This window comes from Zootoca vivipara, chromosome 1, assembly GCF_965207765.1.
Source record: "Zootoca vivipara chromosome 1, rZooViv2.hap1.1, whole genome shotgun sequence".
Classification (NCBI taxonomy): Eukaryota; Metazoa; Chordata; class Lepidosauria; order Squamata; family Lacertidae; genus Zootoca; species Zootoca vivipara.
In genome coordinates, this window is record NC_142582.1 from 86506769 (window position 1) to 86533580 (window position 26812).

The window sequence follows — 26812 nt, forward strand, 5'->3', positions numbered from 1 at the left end:
TTGTGGCCTCCAAGATGCCTTTTTTTTTAGTGGGTTAGGAGAGCTGGGGGAAAATTCACATCAGGCAACGCCTTTGACCCCTGACAAGTGTTTGCTTGTAAATCAGAAAGAGGGAGCACATTTGATGTCTCCGTAGCTAGAGCCAACTGTGAACAACAAAACAATCTTTCTTGAGGATTGGAAGGATTGAACATGCAGCTGAGGTAGGATGACAGAAAATGAATAATACAGCCAGACTGTTTTAATATATAGGCCTGGTTTCAGCTGATCTTTTATACAAGCAATACAGCTTCACATTGGTAATAACACACAGTGAGCATAATGATGCTTTGTTCCCATTTCTCACTGAAGGGAAATGGGTCATTCAGTTGCTTCCTCCATCTTCTACTCACCCTTCTTGGACTTTAAACAGCTATTCGTTTTTCTGCTGTTTTGTGTACCACAAAAAGGTGATACAACCCTGTGCTGTATGCTTAACAGCCTGCACTGGATGGAATGCATGACTGAATATTTACTGCCTTACAGTTACAGTAATTAAATCAACAATGTTGCTTTAAAAATGTTTAAAGCCTTTTTAAAGGTGTTGATCCAGTAAGATCCAGTAATACCTCCTAAATTGTTGAAACAAGAAGACTCTGATTCTAAGAAAAGTAAGATGTTTCATTTTAACTGTACTTTCCTTAAGGGCATGATTCCTTATGCCCCAACTGGCTTCTAAATGAAATTCTGCCTAATGCTCATATTTTTATGCAAGTCATTTTATTGTAAAAGAGTCCACTTTTACATTTCTGGGGAGCACCCACAACGTACTGAAACCCATTTTGTAAAAGAAAACAGCTGGTTTAACATCCATGTTCAATAAATTGAGAACTTGGTAGTGATTTGAAGCAGAGGGTGCAGTAATCAGCACAATAAAAACACAGGTGGTCTCCAGACCAACAAATTCAATGCAAATCAGAATTGTTCACTTGCAGGATGTATGATCCTATTATAATTGATTTAATACAAAACACGGAGAACAGATACATCAGTGGCTACTAGCAGAGGTAGCTTGTATGTAGCCTTATCAAAGTCTATACAGTGGAACCTCGGTTTACGAACACCTCGGTTTACGAATGCCATGGACCCATCTGGAACGGATTAATTCACTTTCCATTACTTTCAACGGGAAAGTTCGCTTCAGTTTATGAACAGACTTCCGGAACCAATTACACCCATGCTTCGGGTTAAGTACGCTTCAGGTTGAGTACTCCGCGGACCCGTCTGGAACGGATTAATCCACTTTCCATTACTTTCAATGGGAAAGTTCGCTTCAATTGTGTTCCTAAACCGAGGTACACTGTATCTAGAAATGTTATACCCATTTCTAATAGGCTGTGGAGATGAAAGACAAAGGAGGAAATATCACCATCTTGCTTCACTTATGTACTTCTTTGTGGCATTGGAATGGCCATTGTCAGAATATAAAATGCCAAGGCTTAATGAATCACTGGACTGAAATAATCTGGCATACAGACAGGGAAAGGTAAGTAAGTGTGTGAATGTATATGCGACCACACTCTCACCAAGTATTCCAATTGCTGTGGGCAAAGAGCAATGCCGTTCTTTGTATCCGTCCAAACCAGCTCTGGGGTATGACTGCATTTGATGTACTGTACCAGCTTTCCAAAAAGGCCTAGACAGAACTCATCCTTAGTCTGACAAACTTACCATTCATGAAAGGAAGTAAACCTCACACAGAGATAGGAAAAGTGATCAGCAAGAGGTTAGTTTAAATTAAGAGAGGGTGACAAGGAAAAATAAAGAACCAAGGACAGATTACAAGGTGTATTACGAACACTGGCAACTGTTCTATACACATGGGTGTAGCCAAGGGGAGGGGCAGCTGCTCCCCTAAATCAATCAAAATCAATAAACTTCAATATATATCTGATGTTCTGCCCCCCCAACAAAAATCCTGGCTATGCCCATGTTTATAGAATTAAGAAATTTTATTCTATCTTCTAGTCTTGGCAGCCGGAGCAGTCCTCCTTCTCATATTCTAGAATTCATGTACCCACCTAGCCGGTCATGTGTAAGCAAAAACAAGAATGACACAGAAAATTCTTCTCAAACAGTTTAATAGCAAATAAACAAAGGGAGGTACCACACTTGGCATATACAAAATGACTTCTTGTCTGTGTGTCTGTGCAATTAAAACGGCATTAGGTTCCCCAGTGGGACAAAAAGAAACCACACACAAAAGGAAGAAAATTCCTTAATACATACTCGCTTGTTCCAAACTTAACATAACTTTCATTTTTAAATCCACTACACAAACTCCGTGATCAGAAAAGCAACATGTGCTTCTGTTTTTAAACCATTAAAGTAAAAGCCATAATTTTCTACAGAGTACAACACAATTTCACACAAAAAGGACATTTTGCAAATCAAACAAGAAAAAAGGAACAGCTCAAACAAGGAAAGAAAAGCATTGCTACAACAGAATCACAAATTTGAGTTGATTAAATCCTGTTACTGCAGAACAGACTCTACATTTGGTCATAGTGGCAATTTGTTTTCTTGTCACATTTGTGAATCACTTTACATTGTTTTCTAGTAGAAAAGGCAAAAAACTGTACAAAACCCCTAGTGTTAAATACAATGTGTGTACCAATAAAAAAGCCCACAGGTTTGTTTCCAAAATGTAAATTTTCTTTTAATTATTCACAAAAAGCAGCCAGAAATAAAAGGCAGCTGCTGCGTTACTGTCTCAAATTTATTAAAACCACCACAGAATAATTAAAACAACCAAAGAAAGAAAGGAAAGAAGAAAAGGAACATCCAACGTTTGGCATTTTGGTTTTCTCCAGAAATTTTTGTTTCCACAGGCTCCCCCAAAGTTCCTCATGAAACTATATGCACATTGTAAAGAAATGTATTGGCAAAATAAATCAATACACTGCAGGGTCTCACATTCCCTGCCATCAGACATCCCTGTGCATTGCGACTGTGAGCCTAAGAGCAACTATCTCACAGCTGTATACCCAGATATTTGCAGTCATCTCTTTGCATGCAACTCTCACCCTCGAAAGGTGAAGATCACAAGGTTGAGGGAATAGCTACCTATGCATATTTATCTAACAAGCATGGAGAAATATTACCCACCCAACAATGGAGCAGGATTTTTTTTTTGTCCTAAAGACTAGAACACTCCATATGGCCTAGAGACAGGTCTCCCGTACATCCCTACTCTACGAAGTTTTGCTCACATTCCTTTCTCCTGTCTGAAGTTCCTTTATAGCTTCCCCAACCCTTTGCCCCCTTGTGATTTAGCACCTACCACAGGAGTTTCTTTCAGGTGCTGTGAACCCCAGTACTAAGTCTCAGCTTCTACAGTAGGTCATTTATACAGGAAGGCTGAAGCATGCTTCCCAGAGAAGGATAATCCATGCTATTTCTTCATCAGGCCAGAAAAAAAGAAAGAAAGAAAGACTGCATGACTCCTTACCCAATTTAAGAACTTAAAAAAAAAATCTCTATAGAGATCATCCCCCAGCTAAGGCCCCTGAGAAAAGGAGCCGGGGTTGGTACCCTGTTCAGGCAACAGCTATTAGGCTGTTATATTGTGCTTGTCGCTTGGAGAAAGAGTCAGCAGTTCTGTGCCTAAACTTACAGATTCCTTCTATGGGATATGCAGAACATGATACTTCAAGTGTAAAGACTGGAGAGCAATCAAGCTTCCATCCACTGAGCTTTAATGGTGCTAAACCTCACAAAGCAAGCCACATGTTAAACAAGAGGTACAAATTAAGGCTACCCCAAAAGAGCTTCAGCTCCAATGGATCTTAGAAGCAATATTACTGCAAACACCCCACACCTTTCCTTCTATCCCTGCCGCCGCCACCACCTGAACAGTGCAATCTAGCCCCCTGAGACCTTTCAATAGCTGTGATGATAGAGCAAGGTGCAGATATTGTGTAAAGCAGTCTAAATGCACAGGAGATGTCATTACGTGACATATGACCACAAGTCTGGCATCCAACAAAGGATAGATCTGAAACCTATTGAATTACTCAGTTTTTGCACAAACTATAGAAAACAGAGGTGAAGGGTGTTTATATACACAAGGTTGTGAAGAACACAGCAGGAAACATGCAAAACGTTTACAAGGGCGTTATTTGAGTTTTAAAAGGAAAAAAACAAACAAAATCTCACATTTTAATGAGGATACTGTAGTTACAAAAAACTAAGCATGCTAGGGTTTAACAAAATACAACATCAACTTTGATTAAATTTCACTGCAGACAAAGGCTGATAATCACACAGGAAGGAAAAAAAACAGTAAGTGCCAGGGCAAAAATGCAGCTACAATCAGGAGAAAGTGTAGTTCAAGTGTTTTCTGCTGAGGCTACTCAAGTCAAAGAATACATGCTGTCTCCTCAAGCACAGAAAATAGATTCAGCAAAATGTGACCAGAAGCCTCCAAAATTTTTAAAGTCACATCATTTTACCTTTTCCTTCAAAGATTTGTTTTAAAACTAAGCACACAGAAAAAACTAAGCCTAGAAAGTGATTGGCTGTATGTTCACAGAAATACAATACTCCACGAGGTATGCTAGCAAGGCTGCTCTGAAGACAGTTACAAAGAATCAGAATCACAAAATCAAGTGGTTATCTTACGAAGTTCTAGAAAAATAGAATTCTTTTATATTCAAATGCAAGTTTAAATATTCCCCTTCAGCAGTCTTTCTAGCAAAACCAATTTGGCAGCACAAAAAAAGAAAAAGAAAAGAAACAAACATAATAAAAATACACATCAGCATCAAAAAGTCAACACAAGGTCAAAGGTGAGAGTTCAAGCATCAGAGAAGCTGAAGAGACAAGGATTTGGACGATGTACTTGAACGCCACATCGACATGCTTTAGGCACAACGATGAACAAACGGCAGGAATCTAGAAAAAAAAACAAACCAGAAAGAAGGAGACCCACTGAGTTACACAGAGCAGTACATCCAAACAGAGAGAGAAAGAGAGTGAGAGTGAGAAAGAGAGAACAAGAATGGGCACTGTACAATGAGACCTCTTGGGGAGGGGAGTTGACAGGGAAGGGCAGCACATGCCAACAACAAACAAGTAAAAGTTGAAGTGCATAAGACACTAAATAAATATCAAAACTACCAGAAACCAGATAGAAGTAGAGGCCTGGGATTTCCTTTAGACACTAGCTACAGAATGGACTATGGCTTAGTGGCATACAGACAGCTGTGTGTTCACCACAGCCCTGAGACAGTGCTCCTGCTACCTCTGCTTGAGGAAGACAACACAGAACTCCCCCCTCTGTTAGATCTTGAATCCATAAAATGTGGTTCCAGGGTGATTTTAAGAGATGGGGGACACAGGAGGAATAACTGGGGTTGATGGTTGATTATACTTTCTTCTTTCCTATCATGCGACATACATAGGCAGTAGTAGCCTAAGCAATCCATCCTCTGTTTCAGCTATTCTTTAGGAAACAAGGATACTGGCTGTTGGTTTTAGAATCAAAAAATGACGCAAGATACATAAATAGAAGTGAAACCCTTATGAAATAGGAAGGAATTAAGACTTTATTGCAAGTCAAGACTTGCCTCAGCTGAGCCCTTTTTATTTAACACCTACAAATAAACACTTGCAACTTTTTCAATAAATAAATCCTTCTCCCTGACTTTGTGAGGTGGAATTCTGGGCTCTCATAAGTTCTACAGTCACTGTTACCAGTTTGAGTGGAAGGAATTTTGTCTGAGCATCTTGACATTTTCTCAGAATTGATAGAATCTCCAATAAGGGCACAACACAAGAGATGTGATTTGCATGACAAATACATTTAAGCATTCTGTTAATGACATGGAAAACTGTCTGAGGCAGCATGTGATTAGTGGAAAAAGCAGGCTTGTTAGGTCTACCGTAACTTTTATTCCAATCATGATTAAAGGCATATAATATTCTGATTTAAAACATACGGTTGCATTTCATTTCAGTGTTTAAAAGTTTATTTTTCTATTTGTGTGTGAATTCCCAAATGAAAACTGAGCTTCTGTTTACAAGTGCTAAGCTATTCTACTGTCAAGCAGAATCTGAAAAGTAGATTCTGTCTCTTCCCCCCCCCCCCAAGGACACACTCACAAGGCTGAAGGATATACTATACTCAAGTTAAAATGTTACAGAGGAAATGCAGATTATTGTGAGGCAAATTCATCAGCAGTTGTTGAGAGCCATTTTTTTATTACAAAAATAAGGCTTTTGGGGGATGGCGATAGTGATATGCCTCAGGAATGCCAAAGTCTGCCCAAAATACTTTTCAGTTCAACATTTCTTCTTTTATTGATTCCAGATTTGTCTCTGCATGTTACCAGTCACTCAATTTATTCTGAGAACTTGTTTTAATCTAAAATACATCTATGGTTGTTTTAGGTTAAATACAACTTAAGTTGATACATAGCAGCCTGTATTTCTTAATAAAGAACAACTAAAATTGGCTGTGCTTTCCAATTTGATCCCTTTGTCACATTGGATCAAATATAGATAATAAACAGGGATAGGCAAAAAGGTAACATTCAGGGTTTTATGTCAAAGGACCTGTTCAAACTTGGAAAGGAAAGAAGGCGGAGGAAATTTAAAACTATGCAGAACCCACAATGTGACAGATAGGCCATAATCCTAAAAGTGGAAAGCTGAATTTGTGTGCACGATTTCCTTGCCAATAGAGAACCTACTCCAGAGACTTAGGTTTATTACTTGTTTTGAAAAGCATGAATGGGCAGATCAGAATTAAATTGAGGGAGGGGAGAGGCATATGGAGTTAAAGTCCTCTAGTTAAAAGTAATTCAGAGCACCAGCACGGAAGGCGCAGCAACTTTGCCAATACACACCAGAGTCCTGATTTCTAAGATTTAACCTGGAAAGTTTACTTTGGCAATTCTCATGTGGGATGAGACCACTCACATATATCATACTTCTCAGATTATAAAACCATCTATACCCACTTGCTGTCATGTTAATTTAACAGGAGGTGATTTGCCTCACAGTTTCCATGATGAGAGCATATACACTGTTTAGAAATATTATGGACACTAAATAGAAGGGTGAGCGAACAGATAATTCACAGAAAACTAATTTGGGTAGTCAAAACAAAAATGTAACTGAGGGAGCAGGGGAGAGGAAGTACTGGGAGAAGTGACTATAGAGAAACTTGAGCACAGCTTTCCCTCTCCACTAGTTCACAGCATTAATTCTTTTCCTATTTAGCAGCTCTTCCAACTGCAGACAGGTCAGTGAAAGTCAGTAGTTTTAATCATGCACATTGCTGTATGTATGTGTAACACAATCACATTCAGGATTATGCAAAACCCTGTTTTTCCAGTGAAATAATTTAGATAATAAATATTCTCCACCCTGGAGCAGTATAAAACTTCTATAAAAATAGAAACAACATTCTTGGTTATATCAGGTTGCAAATGGAGCAGCTGCTCCCAACCATGACCCCCCGAAAAGTATATTATTATTATTTTTTAAAAATCCCATGACAACTCTGGAAGCCTCAACACTCCAATACTCCCCCCCCACCTCAGAATATCAGGACACAACTTTTTCTAGTGCACAAAATTCAAATGTATACAGTTCACCTAAATGTATGCATATGCTTCTGAATAGACCCAAATACTGAACACAGAAGGGTACCAAATGCCAGCATAAATGGGAAATTTGGCAATCTGACCATTCAACCTTTTTTTGCCACCATTCTGTGTGCTTTATAATACTGACAGTTTGCATCAACAATACTTCCAAATTCACGAGAAAAATATTACTTGAACCTGAGAAGGAAGGCCCAATACATCTTATACTTCTGAGGTTTGATACACCAGGGGACCCAGTCCCTGGTTATGTTTGATTTCCAAGTTTCTGGCACATTCTTAAATGGCATTTCAGGCTCAACAAGTCTTGTGGCTCTTCCTGACAGAGTGAACTGAAAGCTATATATATATATATATATATATATATATATATATATATCCCTGCTCCCCGCTTCCCTAAACAAGATTCCCAAACACAAAATTTGTGGGTTAACTGGGGTGCTGTGAAAAAAACATTATAATCAAATGGGGCCAGAGACAAATAAACTGAGGACACAGGAATGCAGTGAATCTATATATAACACCGTTCATTTCCTCACAGATAGAGGTGGCTTTTTGTAGCTTTAGAGCTAGCTTCTACGCTGACTTCTTGCCATGGCTGAGGCCAGAATGTCAAAGTTCCCTTTAGTCCCATGTCATCAGTGTGTACAAAAAAAACAAACCACCTTTTAACATTTTGGCAAATTCATACGTGTGGAAAAAAATAAGCGTGTATTAGAAGGGAAAGAATTCTGAGTTAAAATATATTGGGTGATAAACAATAGCAGGATCAAGATCCTGTGCAGCAGATTCAGCCCTCTGTGTTTTATATTGGCACATGCATTCAAAGGAAAACTGCAATGTAGCAAAATAGAAACATACGCAAAATCAATCTATATAAGAAAAAAAATGTGATCTTTGGGGCAGTATTATTCTGGATGTTCAGCTAAAGAGTGTGCGCAAAAAAGCAGATTGTCAGAAATCAAAGAACCATGAGCTTATTTAGAAGCCATCTGTCAGTTTAGTACTTAGGATTTAAATGGTGCTTTATGAACATTGATTCTAGTAACATCTTTATGTACAAGCTGTAAAACTGGGGCAGAAGCCACAAAGGAAATTCAATCAAGACGTACAGAATTTGCAGCAGATCATGAGCAAATTGTGTGGCTAAGATGTATATCTCCATTATAAATTGCCTAGTTTCCATTAAACAACAAATACTGGAAAATTGGAAGTATCCAATTTTTAAAAGGTTGTTCTGGCTGGATTGTAAATGTTTGCTCTAGAAACATAATTGGATCATTTTGTAAGCTGACCACACACTCATAAGTACTGCAGTTTTCCTTTAATACATGAATCTGTTCACCTAATTACTTTTCTCCCACCCTAGTGACTCAGTATAACATTCTCTCATAAGGCATTAATTAAGTAAAGCTGGGCAAATGAGGATTTGGCAATGTTCCTTGAGGGTCTGTTCACTAACCAGCCACCAAGTGATTTGGATTCAGATTCTCTCCCTCCCTCTTTTCATGAATATAACTTGGGGTCTGGCAATAGGTCTTTTCTCCTTCTTAAGTCTAAGTCATGCAGTGTCAGTTCCAATTGCACCTGGTATCTCCCCATCTCCCCAAGGTGGCTGGCATTGGTCCTTCTCAAAACACACTGGTTACAAACACAGCAAACTTAAAAAAATAATAATCAGTGATATGGCACCTAAACTCCAAAGTAAAACACTGGAAACAGAATCACAAACTCGTCCTCCATCCGAAGAATTCCCAGTAGAGGCTGCAGCCGAGTCTTCGGGGGAAGATGTGCCAGTTAGAATGGCATCAATCAGCTTCTGTGACTGTAAAAATACAGCCTTAAAGAGTTTTTGAATCACCAGGCGCACTCCTCCCCAACTTACCAGAAGATCCTTCTCACTCCAGTTCCAGAGGGGAGGGGCGCTCAGTATGGCTTGCTGTCATTCTTAGAGCGCTTGAGCTGTACTTTCAGTCGCTTCATGCCAATTTGAAATCCATTCATTGACTGGATGGCAGCCTGTGCAGAGACTGGATTGTCATAACTTACAAAACCTAAGAAAGGGAAAACATACATTTAAAACATTTATGGTCAGAGTGGAGTGGGAATAACCCATTCTGTTTTTGTATCTTGACATCATCATCTGTGCTTGCATTGGTACTGCAACCATGAAGTGTATGAACTGTTCATAGGTTTATATTTAGAGAAAATAAGAGGGCTATGATTTTTTAAATAAAAAAATCACAAGTGAGGCCAGTTTCCTTATGACTCAAACAAAATAGTACTCAGGTGCTTTTCTGAGCTACAGTAAATGACTTCTTACATACCAGTGATATTTTATGTGAAGTGTAAGTTGCAGAGTTTGAATCTCTGCTCCAGCTGCTTCTAAACATTAAGTTCAGTACAGTATTTATTAGCCCAGTACAGCCAGGGATTGCAACCACCAGACAGGGTGCTGTGTTAAGGAGAGCTGAGATGACTAGTGGCAGACAGCTGGCAAAATGAGTGTTGGTGAGTATAAATAGGGAAACGGGTGAATTCAATACAATGCTTTAGGCTACAAACAAGTAGTGTGTGTTTGGAGATTGAACAAATAGACATTTTAATCACTAAATTGCAGAGCACAGGAGGATTCTGTCAAGTTCCCTTCTGCTGAATTTAAAATTCTGTTCCTAGGAAGGCAAAACACATCAGCACTAAATATACCTGCCTGCAATTATATACCCAGTTAAATACATGCAAGTCCCACCAATGTCAATGGGAATTGCGTAGAACTGAGTCAGGACTCAAAGCCACAAGATTATAAGATAATGTTGAGCAAGGCCAATAGTGCACTGCATTAGAAAACTATCTGTTTATTATGTAGAGCGAGGTGTGACTGTGAGAGATATGGTGGCGGCGTTTATTTCCCCTTTTGGAAGCAGACCCTGGTGCCTCCTGGAGTGCCATTCTGAAAGGCCTCTGACAGACTACTGTGGGATGGAAGGAACTGAAAAGCTCTGTGCAAACATAGAACACCATATGCTGACCCAAAAGGGTTTCATAAACATTGTTTTGCTACCTACCTAGGTCTGGAAAAAGCTAGGTATTGTGTTGAAAATGCCAAAAAAGAACCTGTCTGATAGCAAAGAAATTCTAGTATTAAGAAGGTAATTGAAAGGGTAACTAGGATAAAGTTTTGATGTCATACTAAACATGTACCAGTTATTAACTATTTTCATGTTTACTTCTGCTGGAATAAGTTATGTTACATACCAGAGGGTATCACCTGCCTCCACAATGAATCTACACATAAGGCACTGTGTCAAAACAATCTACATTAGAACAGGAGGGAGGCAATGATGTGATAAGTTGGTTCAAAATTGGCAGAACAAGACTCATACATCTACAAAAGGTGTTTCATGTGTCTGAAATAAGTTAAAAACATGAAGAAATATTGGGGTGGGTTGTCAAGCATAGGTCAGCCAAGCTTTATGGTTCATGGGCTGCATTCCAACTGGTGAGTATGAAGCTGCACAGGCTTGTCCTCATTACCAAAGATAGCAAAACAAATCTTTATGGTCTGAATCTCATTAAGCTAGGTATCGAGAGATACAAGTAGCTCATGTTATTCTATCATGCTCACACAGCAGTGAAAAGCTATGCACACAAAAGTTGATTTCATATTATTTTATCTTAAGGAAATGAATTAAGAACATTTCTCTGAAATATACCCCACATACCAAAACATTTGCTCAGATTAGTCTGCTTGTCAATGAAAACCTTGGCGGAGACAACATTCCCAAAAGGCATGAACATCTGCAGCAAATCTTGGTCCCCAAACTCCTGGGGGAGGTGGTAGATGAACAGATTGGCTCCCTCTGGACCTTGAAAATATCCATTTAGAGAAAAATTCAAAGAAAGCACAACTCTTTGGCTATTAATATTGAAGCAGAGATCAAAACCCATTCAATTCTCAAGAGCTAGGGTTCCAGAGTACTAAGAGTCATTCAACTCAAACTTGGCTCTGTCAGTGAAAAATCTGTCTACTTCCTGCCAAAAAGCTGCAGCTTTTAAAAGTGTGTCTTCTCAGTCTTAGTTTCTAAATCATGTCTTCAGCAGGTAGGGGGGAAAAAATCTCACAACTTCATACAAATGTGAAATGAATCTTTATAACTAATTATGTGGGCACAAAACTAGCTTCCAAGTTCCTACACCTTCCTTTCAAAGCCAGTCATCAATGATGCATTTACCATGAGCACACCAATGTGCTCTTTACATTCTCAATAAATTCAGTGTCCCACCACCTTACTAGACTGTTGTTCAGACTGAAGTTATTGTGTATGAAATGCACCGCTTGAAATTTAAAACCATTCCCTACTTTCCCAGGAATCTGGAACTGTTAAAGATTCTAAAAGGGATAAAAAATTTATGAAGTTTTTCAAAATTAAATGCACCTGTTAGCCCAGTGAAAGGTACACACACACACACACACACACACACACACTATATTCCTGCGTATAAGACTACTTTTTAACCCAGGAAAATCTTCTCAAAAGTCGGGGGTCGTCTTATACGCCGGGTCAATATTTCTTATACGGCGAGTATATCCCAAACTCTATTTTAAAAAGTTGGGGGTCATCTTATATGCCTAGTCGTCTTATACATACATACTTATTCATATATATATATGGTGTATATATACATATATAGAGAGAGTGTACCTGGATGGGTAACAATAGCCAAAGGCTAGTGGAAACAGTCTATGTTCATTAGACATTTGAGGCCAGGGAGCCAAAATATTTGATATTTTAACATAATGTTTGTCTGTGGTTTCTATTGTTTCCGTCTCTTGCAAAAGTACAGGACTCCAGCTCTTAGAGAACCAACCTTCCCGCCACTGTCTTTCACCTACCTTCCTTTTGACTTCCAGCTGCACCAATACTCTGCTGTGTTAAGAGACTCTGGTTGTAAAGTGTGGGCAAAGCTGCAGCGGCATATTGCTGGATCCCAGAATAAGCCTGAGTTAGGGCCTCCATAGTGCTCCCTGTGCCATTTGAGAGACCACCACTGCCTAGTCCACCGTTTAAGGCTGCCATTCCTAAGCAGAAAATTTGAATAAATGTCAGTGATTGATTTGTCAACCAGTTTTAAAATCATATGTTATTATTAAGGGAAGCTGAGAGGCAACTGGAGCAAAGGGCTCATTCTTTTCTTCATGCTAAACATACCTGCTAAAGAGCCAACGTTGAGGCCTGCAGTAGCCCCTGCCAGTGTTTGTAGTGCTCCAAGAGAAGCCATTGGGTTAACAGAGGAGCTGCTATTGGAACTGGGTGATGATCCTGCTATTAAAATGAAAGCATTAGACACCAATAGCTGCTTCCAACACAGTCACATCTTACTACTTTCTCCAAAATGTGCACTAAAAAATGTATTGAAGGTTCAGTAATTTATAACAAGGATAGTTAAAATACCAAAACTTAAAATTCCCCAATGGTGTACAGCAGTGTATTTGTATACAAAATGGAAGCCCTGGGATCTGACCAGCTGTAAACTCCTATGACCCCAGAAAATTCAGATTTAATCATGTTTCACTTTATCGTATGGAACTCTGAGCATATTAGTACATGTTAATCTTGGGGCATGCAAACCTCAAAGCCTGTTTCACTGGTAACCTTGTGCCTAGACACTAAGGCACGCAGGGGTCCACGAATGTTGGCATAGTTTACAAGCCAGCCATTATTTGAGGTCATCACCAATTTCCTCCTCAGAATCTCTGAAATAAACAGATGCCTTGGGAGATGGAGTCTCTCTCATTTGTATGGTGTATGGAGGAAATAAAAAACCAGCAGGACTGCTGAGAAGGGACCTTTGTTGTTTGGTAATCTGCTTGGAAACCACAGTAGAAATGAGACCTCTGGATAGGGACCTGCGCAGTATTGGGTGCCTTGCTCAACAGAGGCTGGGAATACTTGCCCTGATCAACTGGCAGCTAGACATGTTGATGCATGCACAATGGAAGCTGATCTGACAGGAATTTGTACCATGCTGCATTACTGAGATTTGAGTTCTACTACCTCAGAACAGTTGACTGCTCAGTAGTCGATCATGATATACCCAATCAGTTCCCAAGTACTCCCCCTTTCCTACACTCTAGCACAGAGGTGGGGGGTGTCTGGTCCAGGACCAAAGTGGCCATCCAGGCCTCTCTATCAGGCTCTTAGGGCTCTTCACAGGCCACAGCCCTTCAAAGCCTTGCTCCACACCCTCCTCTAGTTCTTCTTGCCTGGCTGTAATAATACCTCTTGCTTGACTGGATGGAGAGATGCATGTGTCGAAACATCTGACCTTTTGCGTGACTGGACTGTAGCCTACTGTACAAAGATAGAGAGTCACATCCATTATCCCATTCATCATTGGTATGCAGGCCCCAGAAGGCTGCCCATGAGAGAATGTGACCCTCAGGTTGAAAAACGTTTCCCACTCCTACTCTGGCATCAGACTTGCTAGATAACTGGGACCACTTTAGTTTCCATTCTCTCTCATGAAGTCCTTGAATGAAATCCCTTAATTTCCTTCAAAGTCACCATTCATTTCCATATATCAAAGTACAGCACCGCACTTGGGAAACATGGCCTGGTGTGCCTGCATCTGTGCTCAGAATGCAAATTATTTTCTCCCAACTAATTATGCTATGCAACCCTTCTCTCAATTCCACTTGACCCTGCAATAATCTAAAGCAAGCTGAAAATTGGAGAATCAGAACACAGGAGAGAAGATTAACTATATTCCAAAAAAGAACACCTTCTTGTTGAAGATGGCTTCGATGTTTGAGTACTACTTCACATGTTAAGCAGAACTGCATTTTATTTACAGATGCAACATATACCACATATGCTGAAGGCATCTACACTGATTTGTTTCATGTTGTGTAAACAGCAGAAATGTGTTTTGGGGAGGCAGGACTAATCAAGTCTCCCCACAAAAAAGCTTATGATTTAATGAGTAGCTGGCTCTATTGTCATGTGGCCTTAAGATATGCAAAACCGTATTATATCAAGACATGGCTTTCTTACCTGAACTGGTGAGCACACTTAGAGGGCTGTTAGAAGAATTGAGTGCAGTGGTACCACTTGGTGTGCTCTGAGCTGCACTGGCTGCAGCTGCTAATGCAGCTAGGTTCTGTAACTGCATTGCATTCAATCCTGCAACACATCAATGAATAGTGTTTATGTTCTGGTACCACTAAGCACTAAATCACTGGTGAACCCAGCAGCCTATTTCTCCAACAGCATTCAGAAGTTGCTTTATGGAGGAGTGTGAAGCCTAACATTCTCAAGCACCACAAACTCCTGATGCAAGGAAACACATCTACTAATATTCTCACTTACAGGGCAACAACGTAAGGGGAGCCTGCTGGATCAGGCAAATGACCATCTCATCCGGCATCCTGTTCACACAGTGGCCAATCAGGTGACTGTAACCTGCAAGCAGGACCCAAGCGCAAACAGCACTTTTCTCTCATGCAGTTTCCAGCAACTGGAATTCAGTATACTGCTTCTGACCATGGAGGCAGAACACAGCCATCATGGCTAGTAGTTACTGAAAGCCCTATCTTGCATGAATCTGTCTAATCCTCTTTTAAAGTCATCCAAGTTGAAGGCCCTTACTATTTCCTGTGGGAGTGAGATACATATTTTAACTATGTGCTGAGTGACAAAGTACTTTCTTTTATCTGTCCTGAATCTTCCAACATTCATAGCATAGGCAAAGGTCAGACAAAAGCAAGACTTTTGCAGTTAGTAAAATGATAAGGAAATGCACTAAAAAGTGTGGGATTAATGGGAAGATATTTAACCACTCTGCAAGCAACTCAAGATGAATGCAGGATGAATGTTCATTGACATAAAAGCTCATCACAAACAAATCAGAATGAATGCTCAATGAAGACTAAACATTGTCTAACATCTGTGTAAGCCTGGTGCAAGCAAATCAGGATGAATTGTGGGCACTGACAAGCTAGAACACGTGCAGAGGGTGACCAAGATGATAAAGGGTCTGGAAACCAAGCATTATGAGGGTGTTGGGAATGTTTAGCCTGGTAAAGAGGAGACTGTGAGAAGGTATGATAGCCATCTTCAAATATCTAATGGCCAGTTACATGGAAGATAGAACAAGCTTAGGAACTGAACCAATGCATTCAAGTGAAAAGAAACAAAATTCCACCTAAATATCACGAAAAACTTTCTGACGGTAAGAACTATTCTAAGTAGGATAGACTCTCACAAGAGTTGGTGGACTCTTTTTCCTTGGAAGTTTTTAAGCAGCAGTTGGGTGACCATCTGTCATATATGATCTAGTTAAGATTCCTGCATTGCGAGGGGTTGGACTAGATGACCCTCGGTGTTCCTTCCAACTCTACAACTCTATGATTCCATAACCCCTCCAGGAACTTAACCTAAATGGTGCAGGAGTTCTTGATCATGCTGTCCGACATTTCCAAGTTACAACTGCCAATGACTTGAAATCCCTGTGAATGCAGCATGTTAAAGAGGGCCTCTGTAGTATCTCGTCTGGAAAAAGCATAACTCAAATGATTGTGATTCATAGAATTGCAGAGTTGGAAGGGATCCTAAGGGTCTAGTCCAACCTCTTGCAATGCAGGAATCACAACTAAAGCACCAACCAAGACACCTACATTAATTTGTTTCATATAGTGCAGGGACATCCAACTCCCAATAGACTGCGATCTACTCACAGTATTAAAAAACTGACAGTGATCTAACCATTGTTGGAAAAAAAAACTAGGAGTGATCTACCCAAGGTTTTTAAGCTTTTTTTGGGAAGCAAAAGTTGTGGAGCTTTTTGGAGAAAGCCAAAATTGTGGAGCTTTTTTAGAAAGCCAAAGTTGTGGGGTTTTTTTTAGATCGCTGGGGGGCTAGAGATCAACCAGGATTTACCGGGAACACCCTGTGATCTACCAGTAGATCACAATCTACCTGTTGGACATGCCTGATATAGTGTATACATTCAGTGCTGACCACACAGCTGTACGTTCTTCTCCTTATTCACGTATTGACATTAACCTGTCATCCTACCTCTAGTTCAGTTTATGAGATATGCACCATCTAATTTTATACATTTTTATCCTTTACAATATTGTTCCATATGGTTCTTCTCCATTACCCTTAATACTTTCAAATGAAAAGCGTATTAAAGATAGCTGTGGCTCTTCACTGATGATTGTAGTCTCTTGTTCAAAAGCAAGATTTTAAAAATTACTTTATATTTAATAGTCTGACATGAAAGCTTTTGTAGGTACTGGGACAGGATTTTTTTTTTTGCCTTACTTTGCTAATTTTCTCCATTCTTAAAAAAGAAGAAGCTATTAGCTGCAAGAGATACAACAGATTGCTCAAACACACAAAGCATAGATGCTAGACAAGTGATGTGAGGTGGAAAAAATTCTGAAGTTTTCTGGTGCTTTATTTTGCTGTGAATATTCTTAATTTTATAGGTTCATTAGTAACAATGAATGGGTGCCACTTTCTATTTTTAAAGCTTTATTTACGAAATACAAGTAAAAACAAACATGCCAAATTAAGTTACTCTAGAAAAATTTCTATTGCAAACTGAATCCCCCTCCCCAAAAATAAATAAATTCCAATTGATTCCCCTCCCACAGAAAATCCACATTACTGAGCTAGACATATGTAGATTCTAAAATTAAACACAGCTTGAAATTCACTATATAAAGTGAAGCAATATTTTTCCTATTATTGTCTGACAATTACAAAATTTCCAGAATAGATAGAAAAGTAGATACCGTATATTAAATATGTCTGAGAATGAGGAACATGAGTTGGACAGTCACTTAACTGCAACTGTACTTCTTACCTCTGCATTTAAAACACTTCCTGCACATTTGAAATAAAATCCCTAGAAATAATGAAGAGGCAGTAGAGAGAGACGAGTAAAAATTCAATTCTGGACTCTTCTCTGTCATAAGCAACTGAGAGCCATCTTCACTGACATTAGTACGGTATATCATACCACACTTTCTTAACAGCCTTCTCATGATTCTTTTTCAATATGACATTGAACCTAGGGGCAAAGGAAGAAAACACTCACCTCCCATTGGGTGGAGGCTGCCCAGTGTGTTCATATTTCCAGAGGAGGCAGCCGCTGTCTGCTGAAGGAGCTGTAAATAAAGCTAGACATTACACCAAAAACAGAACAAGAGTGAGAATGAGGGCTGGCTCCACTTCTGGAGACACTGCACTACACCACAGCCAGAGCGCCGTTCTAAGTGGAATAGCCACTGTTCAAACAGGACCATATCAAGCAGCACACAAAGCAATAGCATTCCCAAATACCATTAAAAGGGTGAGATCTCACTGATCACACAATTGCATGCCAAATGTTCTCTCTCAATTCATGGGCTAGTGTGCCACTGACTGTGTAATTGCAAAAATGCCTCACCCCACAGAAAACACTACACACATACTAAACACAGAAAATAAAGGCTCCTTTCTGTATTTATGCCACATGAAAACCTTTAGAAGGCCAGTACTTCAGTCCTCATGAAACAGTGACAGATCCCTCCTCACCAACCTGAGCATGCAAATGCTGCTAAATGGTAGCAACTTAATCACCTACACTCACCAACTTGCCCATGAAACAACAAATTTTGCAACAGAACACCAGCACAAGGATTCTTCTGCTACAAGTAATTATTGTGGATAAACCAAATGATTTTGCACAGAAACTGCCAGGGAAACTCACTGCTAAATACTGGGGTCCAAGTGTGTTCAGTCCAGCCAGGTTTCCCCAAACTGATGCAGCACTGATTTGTTGCATCTGCTGCTGGAGTTGCTGTGCAATTCGTTTCTGTTCTTTATCCTTTTGGGTATCTGCAAATTTCACCACGATGGGAGAAGAGCATCCCTGAAATATCAATTCACATAGTTATACTTTATACATTACCTCCAAATGCCACAAATAACTCTGATCATTTAGAAAAATACACCAATCTTATTAAAGCAATCTCCTTGCATCTATTCTAGCCCAGTTTTCCAGTGTTTTAATGTTAATGTATCTTATCTAATTTCTTATAAAATTGGAGATATGTGTGGGAGTGCCAGTACAGTGGTACCTCGACTTACGAATAGGGCAAATGGCCGCACACTTATGAATTTCTCAACATCCGAACGGAAACTGTGGCGGTTTTAGATGGGTTTTTTCGACTTTCGAATTTTTAGATGGGGTTGCTTCGACTTACGAATTTTTCTGTTTCCAATGCATTCCTATGGGAAATCACATTTCCAATGGCGCTTTTCGACTTACGAATTTTTCGACCTATGAAGGTGCCTTTGGAACGGATTAAATTCGTAAGTCGAGGCACCACTGTAGCGGGGGTTCAAACCAAGAAACAATACCGCAACACTTAGAAAACTTCAAAGTTGTAGAAATCTGGCATTGCTGCACATACAGAACCTTCTGCTCTTTCCAACCGTTAAGGCCCTTGAATGCTCAATGCAAACTATCCCAGTTACTCTAAATAAAGTTTCTTACCTCCATGGTCTGTGCTTGGTGCATTGCTTTGATTGCTGTTTGTGCCATAGCTCTTGTTGTAAAAGTCACAAAAGCACAACCTGGGAAGATAATAGGATCAAATTCACTTGCTAAGTTTACATAAACCTTTTACAAAAAAAGCGGAGGTAGACATTCTGCTGACTTCAAAAATTACAAATGCTTTCCAGTAAGATACTTTGGGTGTGAGAGATCTCTAAAACGATCAACAGTTTCATACCTGCTCCCTATGCTTACCTCGACTTAGGCCATCAGGACCCCGTAGAATTCTGCATTCTTCAATCTGCCCAAAGGAGGAAAACATCATTCTGATATCATTTTCATTGCACTTCTTTGAGATCATCCCAATGAACAGTTTCCTGTCTTCCACAGCTAAGAGAAGAACAAAAAGGGAAGTCATTTATCTGCCCTCACTAAAGTAGTAAGTAAAATTATATAAATAGATTTCTTCACAGTTTATCTACAAACACAACCCTCACCATATGCATCCAAAATTTTCTCCAGCTGGTCCCCCAAGCTCTTGAAGCAAATTTTGAGGGGGCAGGGGGGCTATAAGGGAGAGAAAGTGAGGTTCTGTTCTATAGTGTAACTCCACTAGCAGAGCAGGAGCACTGGATACCGTCACTTAGATTAAGAACTGATTAAATAGAGAGATCTTCTCATTGTACATTGCTACTTGGCATATTTTTGTTGGCAATATTAATAACCATATTTAAAATTTAAACAACGAATTTAAACCATGAACAACTTGTTCGTTCTTGAACAAGCTGATAGACAAATGAGCACATATTTGTATTTTATATAATTACATAATTTGTAACAAAGAATGTATTACACATCAATAAACCACAGAAAATGAAAAGCTTAAGTAGTCTACAGTGCAAAAAACACTGACCAGCTTTTATTACTAAGAAACGGATTGTCCTTTTAATATAAATATAAGACAGTGATTTCTCCTTTAACATAGGTGAATTTTACAAGGTAATTTCCAGTATGAAACAAGATTGCAAGCCTGAATACAATGCTCCATTCAAAAAAAATCTTCATATGCTGTAATAGACTATACTCTTTCAGAACAGAAGGGTTTATAGTAAGAGAAGAGAAAGTTGTGTCTATAGAGCAGCCTTATAATTCTAGATGCAAAACCAGAGATTATTTTCATTCACTAGGCAGCACAGATAACAAAATCATTCTGAGAAAGCAAATATATTGCTTCCCACCCCCTTTTCTTTTAGGATCACAAAGAAGCCTTTGCAATGAATATGTTTTATAGAACTTGAAGCTGAACCTGTAGAAATATTATTAGCATTTCCTCAACCAAGGGAGAGGGATCAGCTTCTTTCACTTCTTAAGTGCAAAGCAAAAGGCACTGCACAAAGGCAGTAGTAGTATGTGATGCTTTAGTAACTTGGATGTTGTTTTTTAAGTCAAAATCAATGAACTTTCCATATAACAGATTGTTATTAATTTGGGAAAAAAGGCTGTTTTACATACACTTACCATTATTCTTTTCACTGTCGGCTGGCTTCATTTGGATGGGATGGTGCATCTGTAACACAGATAAAGCAATTAGGATTGGGAGTGGTGCAGAGGTGGAAATCAAGTTTTGGGGAGTAAATCATCTCCAGCCACAACTATACATTCCTTTCAAAGCTGTTATATATAACAAGGGAACTTATAAATCCATTTTTACAGCTACCAATTCAGAGAAGACAGTACAGGCATCTTCCCACTTATGCACAATCAACTCACACACAGTGCCAGGAAATAATTCAGTAATTCAATTCAAACCCGGAAATGGTGGGAGAGAGCTGGAGAGTCCTCATGGAGACCCTCCCCGAATCCCGAAGAGGACATCAGTGAGGGCAGAGGAAGCACCTGAAATGCAGCAGGGCTTTTGTTTATGCTGCTCAGCCTTCCTACCTAACAGCGGATGTGCAGGATAGCTCAACAGCAGCTGACCCTTTCCTGTATGTCCTCCTGCCAGCCCCAGGACTTCAATTCTAGCTGTGGATACATTATTTTTGGTACTGATTGAAGAGAGAGCAGCATAGAAGGTGTTTAGAGGGTGCTTAGAGGGTACTCCTCACTTTACATTTTTTCACTTGTGCACGTGGGGCCCCAGAATGTAACCCCCATGTAGGTGAGGAGTTGCCTGTATTTATATCAGTCAATTCAAGGGACTCCACATACCCCCTCCCAGAAAAGATGGCATCCTGAGTGTGGATTCATGCAGAAATATTGAAAGAGCAGATTAAATAGATGATGCATATTGTCTTACCCCTGGGAGAATCTTCATGTTATGAAGAGCATTCTGTGCTTCTAGTGCAGCTTTACGGGTATAAAATGTAACAAAACAGCATCCTGTAATGCAAACAAGTTACATATAAAAATCATCCATTCCGGCATAAATTATTTGATAGCGGAATGCATTAAGCCAAAAGGTGACACTAACTGAATTCTGAATCTTTGAAGGGTAAGATTAATATCAAAATTAATGTTTCTAATGCCTTCACTATTTAACATACTTCAGTCCCATTTATATAAGTGACTTATGTATGCACAAGATCCAAGACTGGAGGTATGCAGAATGTGAACTAACAAGAAATCAACTATTCCTCATTTGAATGGTTATAGTAAAATATGCAGGAAACAATGATATGTAATATGAACCATGGAAGGAGAAGGGAAGTTATTGAATGTTTCAAAGTTTGTAAAATGTTTAACTTGATGTGTAGAAAACCCAATAAAAATTACATATAAGTTAGGCCTTGTCTAACATACAGCAGAATAAGGTGATAAAATGTACTGTGTAGGAGAATCACATTTTTGAAAACCCTACCATTGGGGGGGGATCACAAGGTGTGCTGCAAGTAGAAAGTTGGTACTACAGGATCCCAAATACAATAGTATCTTTTTCCTAATTTGCAGGGAGCTTTTTTTTTAGTGAGAGAGCTAAAAGTGTCCCCTTTATCTGCATCTTGAAGCAATATCCTTCACTATGAACACTGGGATTTTGAGGTCTCGTTCTACTGCATGACACTTTAGTTTTCAGAATTCACAATATAACAGATAAGCCCCCCTTTTTTGCTATTGCAACTTAACTGCTCTTGGTTTCACCTTATTCTCACTTCATTAGATGTATATTAGTAACACTAAGAGTAAACCTTTCCCTACAGTTTTACCTCCTGGCCCAGTCAATAGTTCAAGGCAGAAGTAGATGAGAGGTCAGGAGCTTATACCTTTTGTGGCAACTTCCTGAAACTCTTGAGAGCCTTGTTTCACACTTTGAGACTGAGTTGCACAGGTCAAAAGAAAGATCAATCTTGTAGAAAATGTTTCAATGGACATCAAGTGGACACTCCTTGCTTGTGAATCTTATCAGTAAGACACCCAAATGGAATAACATTATGTGCACTATGCCCCCAACTTAGGGCTACTTCACATATTTATGTTTTTTCAGGAGAAAACCTATAAAATAAGCAAACTATGCAGGTACAGCTCAACGATAAAACTGTCAACATGTAGTGACATGCCCAAGTTTGCATCTGCATGTGAAGAACAACAGACATCTAAACTAACCTTCCTACTAACTGCTTTTCTTGCTACCATACCAAATACAGTAATATGAAGATCATGCATGGATTGTGATATCAAAACAACACAAATACATGCTTTCTCAAAGTAATAAGTGTCAATAAGACACATAATGATCTTGGACCAAAACCTGCAGTAAAAAGAAAAGAGAGAGCTCTCACCTTTGCTCTGAGGAGGATTTTGGCTCCTGTCCCGCAGGACATTTATTTCATAGACAGCACCATACTGTTCAAACAGATCTCGCAGATCTTTTTCAGACCAACTCCGTGGGACCTGGCCAACAAACATCTTGATGGCATCAATGTCCGGTTGGTCAGGGTGGTCTAGTGTGCCATTCATTTTCTTTGAGCTGCATGAGTCAATGAGAAACATATGGTAAGTGTCCTCCTAGACTCTGTCCCAACCAACCCTTCTTCAAATGTATTAGAAAGATAATAATTAAAACTCAAAATTGTTGCTTATCTGAGATATTGAGAGAACATATTCTGTCCACTGAAAACCAGGCATGTGGTGGGAAGAGAGAAGAGACACTTCTCCAAAGACTTGATTGCCTTCAAATGTCTCAGATGAATTTGCTGTTTTCTCTCCCAGAAACGTTAGCATCTTAGAAATAGAATGTATTATAGTCTTGTATAAAGGGTAAATAATGGTTTATTGGAGAAGGAAAACTGAGCTAAAAGTTGGTGTAATTAAAACTAATGAATTTAGTAGTAAGTATAAAGATGAAAAAATATCATCATTCCCTCTAACAGCAAACTAAAGTGCTGAGTGCCAACAAAAATGGGAGCCAAAACAGGGTCACTGAGAAACAAAAGGGAGGTGTCAACCTGCTTGGGAGAACCCAATGTCTGCAGATATATATAACTTTTTTAAAAAAATTAAAAAACCATAAAAATAAAATTCCTGAATGGGAATCCTAAAAATAGACCAATGGTTTGGTTTGGGTATAATACTCTGCATGGAAGATACCGTGTTTCTCATATTATAAGACATGTCTTATATTTATTTTTTCCTCAAAAAAACACACTATGGCTTATTTTCAAGGGATGTCTTATTTTTTTCCTCCTCCTTCTGCCGTGGCCGGCATTGCTGCTACGCCTATCACTATGTCTTATTTTCGGGGTATGGCTTATATTCCTTGAATGCTTAAAAATCCTGCTATGGCTTATTTTATGGATATGTCTTAAAATATGAGAAACAGGGTAAGACCAGCTGAAACTCTGAAAAGCACTCATATTCAGAAGTGACGACACACTGCAATGACATGTGAAGATCAATTCAGCGTCAGTTAGAGAAAAAAGGAAGATGGGGAACACATATGCCCCTATGGCAGAGGTGGGGAGCCAGGAAGAGGTTTGTGCAGCCAAGGCTCACCCATCAGCTGCTGGGCAAAGATTAAGACCCTTTGTTCTTTGAAGAGGTTGACCAACTGCTCTCTGAAGCACCTCCACCCTCATTTTAACACTGCTCCAGCAAGGGTTCTCCACCTGTCAGTCATGTGATTTCATCTAAAGAGTTGATATTAAATCCTGTTGCCTAGGCAGCATGATCCTGTTCCCTCAGACAGCAGAGTGGCACAGCCAATGCAGGATAAAATCCTGTCCTCCTGCTTATCAACTGATGTTGATTAGATGGGCAGGCAGGCAGGGTTTGGTGGAAACGGCCTCATGAATCAAACTGGACCAGCAGCAAGCCAAACTTGGCCTGCTAAGCACAAGATACCCACCCCTGCACTATGAGGTGCACATTCAAACGTGTTTCACCTTTCAAGCTTAAAGGCAGCATATTTTGGGGGGACGAGAAGGAAACAGCAACATCCATTCACTGTACTGCACCACTCAGATTTGTTGCTAGATGAGTAGCTTCCTTCCTGCTCCCCTAGCCCCAAGCCTCAGTAGTCAGCACTTTTGGGTAATTGTGCTACAATGGTAGATTGCTGAGTTTCAGGTTTAAATGAGCAGGGTATTGTACAAAGGAATTTGAATTTCCCATTTGATCATTCCACTTATAGGCATTCAATGTTGTCCTATTTAAACCAGTATTTCATAATCCACAGACATTGTGACATATTTTTTCAAAACGGAACAAGAAGTCAAGAAAAATAGCAACCTTGCTTTAATATCAGAAGGCACAGATTCAACCTAGTAATTAACTGTCATCATCAAAACATTTAATACTTACATTAATTACAAAAACAGATTGTTATTGTAAAACATTGAATTTTTAAATAATAATAATGAATTATTATAACTTTTAACCACGTCAAGTAAGATTTCTACTGATTGGAATAATTCACTGAACAGTTCTTGTCTTTTGACTTTTACCATAGAATACCAGGGCCAGTGTACAGTTGCAAAATTTAAAATAACAAAACCCACAGTGGCGTTCTTAGCTTTACTGGATCACAGTCAAACAACAGTCAGTCAACTGACTGTTTGTTAATCCTATTGATAATCTGTGAATTTGAGACAAAGGAAGAAGCACTATTCAGAATACTAGAACATAGACTGTAAATAATATATTTATTGAGACTTCCAGGTTCTTCCATTCTGTGGAATTTTGTATGAGCATACTGATTGCCCCTACTAGATGTTGCTTCCACCATGGACTTATTGTTTAGGCAGTTGAGTTTCAGATCTCAGTATCAAAGAATTAGGCATCTAAACCACAGACCACCAAAAAAACTCCCAAAGCTTTCCCTTGCCTATTGGTTTCTCTAGATAAGGACTAGGGAATCTGCAACCCTCCAGCTGCTGCTGCACTACATCTCCCAGCATTCCTGACCACTGGCCATGATAGCTGGTGCTGATGGAAGATGGAGTTCAATGACAACTGAAGAAACACAAATTTTCATCCCTGCTTTGCAGTCTAGCTACAGGGAGGAAAAAGGAGAATAAGGCTGTGGTGAAGGGACAAGAGGTAGACTTGTATTAACATCATGCTGCCCAAAGGCATACACTGTTCACTCCAACTTCATACAACATACACAGGGCTAATACTGCAGAATCTGAAAGTCATGCTGCAACAGCAAGGGAGTAACTTTTTGTACAGTATTAACTTCAGTTGTTATTTTTGTCACTTTCCTTCTTGTGAACCATGTTAAGTGCCATTATTTTCAAGGGATTATTATCAGGGGACGGCTGACCCATTTATTCATAAACTCTATAAAAATGTTTTTAGTTTTCTCCAATACTGAAAGTAAGAATTGCCTCCAGGCAAACAGACAGCATGACTTTACAAAGTAAAAAGCATTTATGTTTCTTTCAGGCTGCTGCTGTTATAGGTTATATAGATTTATGTTTTCCACTGCAAAGTTTTATGAAGAGATTTGGGTAGTTTTGTTCTTTTTCTTATTTTATATATGTACAGTAACTTATTTTTAACCCCTTTCCTATAAAAAATAGTATGATTTTGGTGTTTTATTTTGCTTTTAAAGGGTTTGTGACTGTATGTTTTGTTTTTTTAAAAAAATTCAGGAAACAGCCTCATGAATCGAAAGAATAAATTCTTTTTACTGATACCGGTAGTATGTTTTATGGACTTGGATGCTACTCTGCCATAGATATTGCTGTATGAAAGTGTCAGTAAGTGTGAATATGCTTCATTTAACTCGATCTGTGACTCCTCAGGGGACCCATACCTTTAAATGATTTTTTGAGAAAGGGAGAGAGAGATGAATAAAACCAAATTTGAATTGGGTGTGCAACATGTAGTCCCTGTTTGTGGACTGCCTTCAATCCCACTTCAAGGACATGCTCCGATAACTGGATCTGTGTGATCTCACTGCTACCTCAAATGGTTACCCACCATTCCACACCTAAGAGAACAGTAAGATTATGTAGAATCAAGAAATATCAGAACAAGGCAGGCCAGTTATTTTTCAAATGAATAAAACTGAATTTTTAATTATGCCGACTTTACGTAATTACTCTAAGATGGCATCTTATAGTGATCCAATATCCAAACTCTGAATAATTAAAAACATTTTGAAA

At 39.2% G+C, this 26812-nt stretch overlaps 1 protein-coding gene across 19 annotated transcripts in view; it reads right to left on the reverse strand.

Moving 5' to 3' along the window:
* Positions 1–2103: 2103 nt before the first annotated feature.
* The window catches only part of CELF1 (CUGBP Elav-like family member 1), a 38869-nt gene continuing 14160 nt past the window's right edge, over positions 2104–26812 (reverse strand). For 3 of the 19 annotated variants that reach the window (XM_088654520.1, XM_088654477.1, XM_088654483.1), the window contains 13 exons: positions 22982–23169; positions 21505–21587; positions 20724–20772; positions 19461–19595; positions 19206–19285; positions 18417–18578; positions 17763–17844; positions 14708–14836; positions 12863–12976; positions 12546–12732; positions 11375–11529; positions 9538–9706; positions 2104–4935 (listed from right to left, as the gene is read on the reverse strand). In XM_088654520.1, coding sequence (XP_088510646.1) covers positions 9579–9706; positions 11375–11529; positions 12546–12732; positions 12863–12976; positions 14708–14836; positions 17763–17844; positions 18417–18578; positions 19206–19285; positions 19461–19595; positions 20724–20772; positions 21505–21587; positions 22982–23159 — 1482 coding nt within the window. In that variant the 5' untranslated portion in view covers positions 23160–23169 and the 3' untranslated portion in view covers positions 2104–4935; positions 9538–9578. Of the gene's footprint in view, positions 4936–9537; positions 9707–11374; positions 11530–12545; positions 12733–12862; positions 12977–13933; positions 14006–14707; positions 14837–17762; positions 17845–18416; positions 18579–19205; positions 19286–19460; positions 19596–20723; positions 20773–21504; positions 21588–22981; positions 23424–26812 lie in introns of all 19 variants that reach the window. The other 16 variants (XM_088654539.1, XM_088654516.1, XM_088654527.1 and 13 more) reach the window with 9 other exon arrangements.